The sequence below is a fragment of the Botryllus schlosseri genome, chromosome 12, assembly GCF_051294905.1.
Source record: "Botryllus schlosseri isolate E-star chromosome 12, Bs_hap1, whole genome shotgun sequence".
Lineage (NCBI taxonomy): Eukaryota > Metazoa > Chordata > Ascidiacea > Stolidobranchia > Styelidae > Botryllus > Botryllus schlosseri.
Genome location: NC_137247.1, coordinates 8729998 through 8739078, shown reverse-complemented (window position 1 = coordinate 8739078; position 9081 = coordinate 8729998). Strand labels below are relative to the sequence as shown.

General features: G+C 37.2%; 2 protein-coding genes across 2 annotated transcripts; one reads left to right on the top strand and one right to left on the bottom strand.

Moving 5' to 3' along the window:
- The first annotated feature begins 407 nt into the window (after positions 1-407).
- LOC145451780 (induced myeloid leukemia cell differentiation protein Mcl-1 homolog) lies at positions 408-1979 on the top strand. The gene is made up of 2 exons (XM_080330016.1): positions 408-1494; positions 1679-1979. Exons 1-2 carry the CDS (start codon positions 1024-1026, stop codon positions 1790-1792), a joined length of 585 nt encoding a protein of 194 aa, XP_080186142.1. The 5' UTR covers positions 408-1023; the 3' UTR covers positions 1793-1979.
- A 5248-nt stretch (positions 1980-7227) lies between these two features.
- LOC145451778 (induced myeloid leukemia cell differentiation protein Mcl-1 homolog) lies at positions 7228-8804 on the bottom strand. Its single transcript, XM_080330013.1, has 2 exons — positions 7713-8804; positions 7228-7528 (listed from the first exon to the last, which is right to left on the bottom strand). Exons 1-2 carry the CDS (start codon positions 8181-8183, stop codon positions 7415-7417), a joined length of 585 nt encoding a protein of 194 aa, XP_080186139.1. The 5' UTR covers positions 8184-8804; the 3' UTR covers positions 7228-7414.
- Between the last annotated feature and the right edge of the window lie 277 nt (positions 8805-9081).

The following is a 9081-nucleotide window of genomic DNA, read 5'->3' as shown; positions in this document are numbered from 1 at the left end:
TGGACCGCGAAAACGCATTTTACGATATAGATGAAACTTTGGATGATAGCACACTCAATTTCGTAATGCATCTACATAACTACTTTTATTAAACTCTTGCATTTCTACTAAACTTATACACTGAATCTTGTGAGCTACGCATTTCATGATTGAACAACTTTAAAACTAATGCAGTTCTATACCGACATTTGCGTGAATCTGTTTTGCAGGAGTGTAGCACATACCTATGCGAAGTCAACTTTAATGACGGAATTACAGATGTATTTAAGTTTCAACACTTTTACGTTTCTTCTTGCTTCCTATAACATCCCACTCGAAGCCTTCGTTATTAGGCTATGATCTCAGCCTGAGCTATGTCTTGACTCCTCCCGGACTCTGCAAATTGTTTCGATTTATTCTGTCCGTTTTAATTTAAGATAAGGAAGCCCATTTCACTCAATGTATCGATGCCTACGGTACTCTACGAAATTTTGTGATTAATTCTCCCTATGTTAATTTACCATAAGAAAGACAATTTGACTCCTAAAGTCCGAAATACTTGTTCGCTTGAGCTAAGCCGCAGCGCCTGGAGTGGAATTTTATAGTTCTTGTAAAAAGTTGTTTGTACACAATATATGTTTAAGGTAAGTCCTACACATTCATGATTTCATCCGAGTTTTTATTTTAGTAGTATATACTAATTTACGATACCGCATTTGTAATTTGTGCAAGTACAGGAATATCATAGTTCTGTAACAAAGTTGTATGCGCACAATATATGTTTATCATAAGTCCTACACATTCATGATTTCGTCCTAGTTTGAGTTTTAGAAAATATGATACCAACATCCCGACATCTTTCGAAAACAAAACCGTGGTCAATGCTTAAGAGACCATTTTTACTATTTTTCATCGCCATAAGTCATTCTGGACCGCGAAAACGCATTGTACGATATAGATGAAACTTATGCAAATCCTAGGATACTCATTTTCAAAGTAGCTTAGATCTCGAAATAAGCTCTGACTCGCTATTCTCCTCAAAGCATGGAATTATCACGAGTATCACCTTCGATCACTGAAGAAAAGGATGAAATTATATCCGAAGCATATTCCTTGACCAGGAATTTTATCATGTACGAACTCGACGGCTCATGCGTTAAGGTAAATACGAAAGCAGAGAGAACCTTACGTCGAGTTGGGGATGAAATGTTCGAGCGACATCGAACTGTCCTAAACGCAGTCTCCAAACGTCTCCGCTATGGTGATGTCGAAGTCAATGAAAAATATAAAGAATATTTACCCGATGAGCGAATGTTCCTGATGATAGCTGATGAAATTTGCAAAGATACCAAAGAAAATTGGGGTAGGATTGTCTCCCTTTTTGTGGTCGGTAGCATTCTTGCTCGCAAGAACGAGGATGAACATCACGGGGAGCATATAGAAGCTATCATACAGACAGTCGGAAATTACATTGCTAGAAGAAGACTAAAGTGGATAGTGAAAAATGGAGGATGGGTAGGTGATTTACATGCTTTGTTTAGGAATTATAAATGATCTTTCAGCATGAGATATATAGTGTATCTGCTCTCCAGAGCCCATATCATCTCTCGATGATGAAACTCAGCTTTACCCTCCAATTCGGTTCCCGACACGATAACTTTCCTCCGTACGATCATTAGGGCTTCTATTTTTGTTGCAGGATGGCTTTGTAGGATTCTTTGATAATACCGCTCTCGACTACAATAAAGTTTGGAAGGGACTCGTGTTTGTCGGAATCGGACTGACATCTATAGCAATGGCATTATCAAGATAATGGATGTTCGCATGTTTTGTCTCATGTAATATTTTAAGAATAAAATTCTTCATCGTTTAATCGCATCCATTTTACTGTAGGATGTATACAGTTTCTTCTGAGAATACTCGAAGGATTGCGCCATATGGAAACCTTCTTTATACTTTTAATTTTTTCAAATTTCTACAGATAACGCAGTCGAATACCGACTTTTACGCAAATCTGTTGCGTGAAATTGCGTGAACATAACAGAGACCTACACATAGTCAATTTTATTAACAGAATTAGCATGCTAAACATTAAACTCTCACCTTGAACGTTGGTACGCAGTTGTAGGACACAATAACAATGTACCATACCAAATTTCATCACACATTTCATGATGTAACACCTTTAAAACTAACGCAGTTCTCTACAGACTTTTGCGTGAATCTGTTTTTCGCTAGCGTAGCACACCTCTATACATAGTAAGCTTTAATAACGGAAGTACCATGCTAATAATCAAATACCCACACTGAAACTTGGTACGCAGTTGTAGGACATTATGAAAATACACCATACCAAATTTCGTCAGACATTTCATGATGTAACACCTTTAAAACCAACGCCGTTCTATAGCTACTTTTGGCAAAATCTGTTTTTCCGTAGCGTAGCACGTACCTCTACATAGTCAACTTTACTAACGGAATTACCATGTTAATAATCGACTCCCCACCTTGAAACTTGGTACGCAGTTGTAAGACATTATGACAATGCACCATGTCAAATTTTGTTACGCATTTCATGATTGAACAACTTTAAAACTAACGAAGTTCTATACCGACTTTTGCGAGAGCGTAGCACGTAGGCTACTTATGCATAGTCAACTTTATTAACGGAATTACCATGCTAAACATTGAATGCGCAACTTGAGAATTGGTTCACAGGTGTAGGACATTATGACAATGGAACATATCAAATTCCATCACACATTTCATGATGGAACACCATTAAAACTAACGCAGATCTATACCGACTTCGCGTTAATCTGTTTGCGGGAGCGTAGCACGTACCTATGCGTAGTCAACTTTAATGACGGAATTACAGATATAATTAAGTTTCAACACTTTTACAATGATTCGTCTTGCTTCCTATAACGTCCCACTCGAAGCCCACGTTATTAGGCTGTGATCTCAGCCTGAGCTATGTCTTGAAGCCGACGGCTCTCTGCAAATTGTTTCGATTTATTCTGCCCGTTTCAATTTAAGATAAGGAAGCCCATTTCACTCAATGTATCGATGCCTACGGTAGTCTACAAATTTTTCTGATTATTTCTCCCTATGTTAATTTATCATGAGAAAGATGATTTGACTCATAAAGTACGAAATACTTGTTCGCTTGAGCTAAGCCGCAGCGCTTGGAGTGGGATTTTACGAGGTATGTGGACTCATTTCGAGGGGCTCTATGCCATAGGAGCATACTTCACGCTCCAATTCGATTCCCACACATTCCATATAATTACTAACAGAACCATTGAGTACCAGCCTTGAAATTTTGCGTAGTACTAGATGGCATGTATACAATTTCATGACATCCGACAGTACGACGGAGACTATCAAAATATCGAAAGAAGCCCTCTATTCTTTTCTGAAATAATCAAGGTTTTATCAGGACTTCCCTTCATATAAACTCCAGCAGAATCACTAATAACCTCTCAAGTTTACTCAATTTACTCTAATTTGATACTCGAGTACTAAATCCCTATTTTCCGCGAATATGATAGAGGCTATCGCTCGATACTCAACGATTCGTAATTTTGCTGGAATACAAGTACAATTAGAGATTAAAAAGTAACCAATATAGGTGGTTATATTTGTAGATTATTTACCGGTTTTTCAGGAGAAACTATACCTACTTTTAGCACTTTATATTTTAAAGTAGTTTGAAGTAACGTTTGTATCACCTTGACAAGCGCTATCATCAAAAAACTGCTTTGCTAAACTCTTACATTTTCACTAAACTTCTAGACTGAATCTTGTAAAGTAGATAGAAAATGAAAACTATTAACATAAGGTAAGTGAGAAGCACGCAAATTTTGATTGCATACAATGCCACAAACTGCGTTAACTTCCAGAGTTGTTAGGTATAGAAGTACTCGTACTTCTTGAGAATACCCAAGTAGGTTTTTTGCCTACATGTACCAAATACTCTCAAGTCCTTATGATATTGGAGTACATCAACTTCATGATAGCTACAGTATTAAACAGAAATAGACCTAGAGTAGCCTACTAACGTTTTTGCGCAGTGAGAGTTTGCAAGTTCTCGACGTATTTTTGTTATTTTTATTGCGATAAGTCATTCTGCAGCGCGAAAATGCGTCGTAGGATATAGATGAAACTAGCACCACTCATCAAGACCGCTGAAAACAGTACATTTCAACATTTATTAGCAGTAAATTTCTAGTAAAGTACAAGAATTGATAATTTCCGAGTGAGTTAAAAAATAAGTATTGAAGCTATAGTTTACCTGAAAACCGAAAACTCTGGAATAGAAGCAGATGAAGTGTAAATAGTTAATCACTCGATTAAGTAAAGTGCAAGCAGATAAAACCTATACTTGAGTACTACAAAATGCACGAATACTTCGCTATCGACTCCCTCCACGTAAAAAAGTGACTACGGTCTAAGACTACTTTTACCGATACTCGACAGTTTCAGTTTTAGATAAAATTCGCGCGTCTTAGTATTAGGTGGTAGGGTAGGAAGTGTCAGGTTTAGGAGCGCGCGGGAATGTTTTTTATGCTTATACAACGCAACGAATACCCATCGGCCTGCTTACTACATTTTAAAGATTTTCTACGCTAGAAAATCACTGTAACATGATAAGTATATTATAATTAATCTTATCAGCGCGGCATAGTACATTCGAGTAAATTCATTTAATTAGCTTATGTTTATGAAATTACTTGGTTCCCGAATTTTATCTAAAACTGAAACTGTCGAGTATCGGTAAAAGTAGTCTTAGACCGTAGTCACTTTTTTACGTGGAGGGAGTCGATAGCGAAGTATTCGTGCATTTTGTAGTACTCAAGTATAGGTTTTATCTGCTTGCACTTTACTTAATCGAGTGATTAACTATTTACACTTCATCTGCTTCTATTCCAGAGTTTTCGGTTTTCAGGTAAACTATAGCTTCAATACTTATTTTTTAACTCACTCGGAAATTATCAATTCTTGTACTTTACTAGAAATTTACTGCTAATAAATGTTGAAATGTACTGTTTTCAGCGGTCTTGATGAGTGGTGCTAGTTTCATCTATATCCTACGACGCATTTTCGCGCTGCAGAATGACTTATCGCAATAAAAATAACAAAAATACGTCGAGAACTTGCAAACTCTCACTGCGCAAAAACGTTAGTAGGCTACTCTAGGTCTATTTCTGTTTAATACTGTAGCTATCATGAAGTTGATGTACTCCAATATCATAAGGACTTGAGAGTATTTGGTACATGTAGGCAAAAAACCTACTTGGGTATTCTCAAGAAGTACGAGTACTTCTATACCTAACAACTCTGGAAGTTAACGCAGTTTGTGGCATTGTATGCAATCAAAATTTGCGTGCTTCTCACTTACCTTATGTTAATAGTTTTCATTTTCTATCTACTTTACAAGATTCAGTCTAGAAGTTTAGTGAAAATGTAAGAGTTTAGCAAAGCAGTTTTTTGATGATAGCGCTTGTCAAGGTGATACAAACGTTACTTCAAACTACTTTAAAATATAAAGTGCTAAAAGTAGGTATAGTTTCTCCTGAAAAACCGGTAAATAATCTACAAATATAACCACCTATATTGGTTACTTTTTAATCTCTAATTGTACTTGTATTCCAGCAAAATTACGAATCGTTGAGTATCGAGCGATAGCCTCTATCATATTCGCGGAAAATAGGGATTTAGTACTCGAGTATCAAATTAGAGTAAATTGAGTAAACTTGAGAGGTTATTAGTGATTCTGCTGGAGTTTATATGAAGGGAAGTCCTGATAAAACCTTGATTATTTCAGAAAAGAATAGAGGGCTTCTTTCGATATTTTGATAGTCTCCGTCGTACTGTCGGATGTCATGAAATTGTATACATGCCATCTAGTACTACGCAAAATTTCAAGGCTGGTACTCAATGGTTCTGTTAGTAATTATATGGAATGTGTGGGAATCGAATTGGAGCGTGAAGTATGCTCCTATGGCATAGAGCCCCTCGAAATGAGTCCACATACCTCGTAAAATCCCACTCCAAGCGCTGCGGCTTAGCTCAAGCGAACAAGTATTTCGTACTTTATGAGTCAAATCATCTTTCTCATGATAAATTAACATAGGGAGAAATAATCAGAAAAATTTGTAGACTACCGTAGGCATCGATACATTGAGTGAAATGGGCTTCCTTATCTTAAATTGAAACGGGCAGAATAAATCGAAACAATTTGCAGAGAGCCGTCGGCTTCAAGACATAGCTCAGGCTGAGATCACAGCCTAATAACGTGGGCTTCGAGTGGGACGTTATAGGAAGCAAGACGAATCATTGTAAAAGTGTTGAAACTTAATTATATCTGTAATTCCGTCATTAAAGTTGACTACGCATAGGTACGTGCTACGCTCCCGCAAACAGATTAACGCGAAGTCGGTATAGATCTGCGTTAGTTTTAATGGTGTTCCATCATGAAATGTGTGATGGAATTTGATATGTTCCATTGTCATAATGTCCTACACCTGTGAACCAATTCTCAAGTTGCGCATTCAATGTTTAGCATGGTAATTCCGTTATTAAAGTTGACTATGCATAAGTAGCCTACGTGCTACGCTCTCGCAAAAGTCGGTATAGAACTTCGTTAGTTTTAAAGTTGTTCAATCATGAAATGCGTAACAAAATTTGACATGGTGCATTGTCATAATGTCTTACAACTGCGTACCAAGTTTCAAGGTGGGGAGTCGATTATTAACATGGTAATTCCGTTAGTAAAGTTGACTATGTAGAGGTACGTGCTACGCTACGGAAAAACAGATTTTGCCAAAAGTCGCTATAGAACGGCGTTGGTTTTAAAGGTGTTACATCATGAAATGTCTGACGAAATTTGGTATGGTGTATTTTCATAATGTCCTACAACTGCGTACCAAGTTTCAGTGTGGGTATTTGATTATTAGCATGGTACTTCCGTTATTAAAGCTTACTATGTATAGAGGTGTGCTACGCTAGCGAAAAACAGATTCACGCAAAAGTCTGTAGAGAACTGCGTTAGTTTTAAAGGTGTTACATCATGAAATGTGTGATGAAATTTGGTATGGTACATTGTTATTGTGTCCTACAACTGCGTACCAACGTTCAAGGTGAGAGTTTAATGTTTAGCATGCTAATTCTGTTAATAAAATTGACTATGTGTAGGTCTCTGTTATGTTCACGCAATTTCACGCAACAGATTTGCGTAAAAGTCGGTATTCGACTGCGTTATCTGTAGAAATTTGAAAAAATTAAAAGTATAAAGAAGGTTTCCATATGGCGCAATCCTTCGAGTATTCTCAGAAGAAACTGTATACATCCTACAGTAAAATGGATGCGATTAAACGATGAAGAATTTTATTCTTAAAATATTACATGAGACAAAACATGCGAACATCCATTATCTTGATAATGCCATTGCTATAGATGTCAGTCCGATTCCGACAAACACGAGTCCCTTCCAAACTTTATTGTAGTCGAGAGCGGTATTATCAAAGAATCCTACAAAGCCATCCTGCAACAAAAATAGAAGCCCTAATGATCGTACGGAGGAAAGTTATCGTGTCGGGAACCGAATTGGAGGGTAAAGCTGAGTTTCATCATCGAGAGATGATATGGGCTCTGGAGAGCAGATACACTATATATCTCATGCTGAAAGATCATTTATAATTCCTAAACAAAGCATGTAAATCACCTACCCATCCTCCATTTTTCACTATCCACTTTAGTCTTCTTCTAGCAATGTAATTTCCGACTGTCTGTATGATAGCTTCTATATGCTCCCCGTGATGTTCATCCTCGTTCTTGCGAGCAAGAATGCTACCGACCACAAAAAGGGAGACAATCCTACCCCAATTTTCTTTGGTATCTTTGCAAATTTCATCAGCTATCATCAGGAACATTCGCTCATCGGGTAAATATTCTTTATATTTTTCATTGACTTCGACATCACCATAGCGGAGACGTTTGGAGACTGCGTTTAGGACAGTTCGATGTCGCTCGAACATTTCATCCCCAACTCGACGTAAGGTTCTCTCTGCTTTCGTATTTACCTTAACGCATGAGCCGTCGAGTTCGTACATGATAAAATTCCTGGTCAAGGAATATGCTTCGGATATAATTTCATCCTTTTCTTCAGTGATCGAAGGTGATACTCGTGATAATTCCATGCTTTGAGGAGAATAGCGAGTCAGAGCTTATTTCGAGATCTAAGCTACTTTGAAAATGAGTATCCTAGGATTTGCATAAGTTTCATCTATATCGTACAATGCGTTTTCGCGGTCCAGAATGACTTATGGCGATGAAAAATAGTAAAAATGGTCTCTTAAGCATTGACCACGGTTTTGTTTTCGAAAGATGTCGGGATGTTGGTATCATATTTTCTAAAACTCAAACTAGGACGAAATCATGAATGTGTAGGACTTATGATAAACATATATTGTGCGCATACAACTTTGTTACAGAACTATGATATTCCTGTACTTGCACAAATTACAAATGCGGTATCGTAAATTAGTATATACTACTAAAATAAAAACTCGGATGAAATCATGAATGTGTAGGACTTACCTTAAACATATATTGTGTACAAACAACTTTTTACAAGAACTATAAAATTCCACTCCAGGCGCTGCGGCTTAGCTCAAGCGAACAAGTATTTCGGACTTTAGGAGTCAAATTGTCTTTCTTATGGTAAATTAACATAGGGAGAATTAATCACAAAATTTCGTAGAGTACCGTAGGCATCGATACATTGAGTGAAATGGGCTTCCTTATCTTAAATTAAAACGGACAGAATAAATCGAAACAATTTGCAGAGTCCGGGAGGAGTCAAGACATAGCTCAGGCTGAGATCATAGCCTAATAACGAAGGCTTCGAGTGGGATGTTATAGGAAGCAAGAAGAAACGTAAAAGTGTTGAAACTTAAATACATCTGTAATTCCGTCATTAAAGTTGACTTCGCATAGGTATGTGCTACACTCCTGCAAAACAGATTCACGCAAATGTCGGTATAGAACTGCATTAGTTTTAAAGTTGTTCAATCATGAAATGCGTAGCTCACAAGA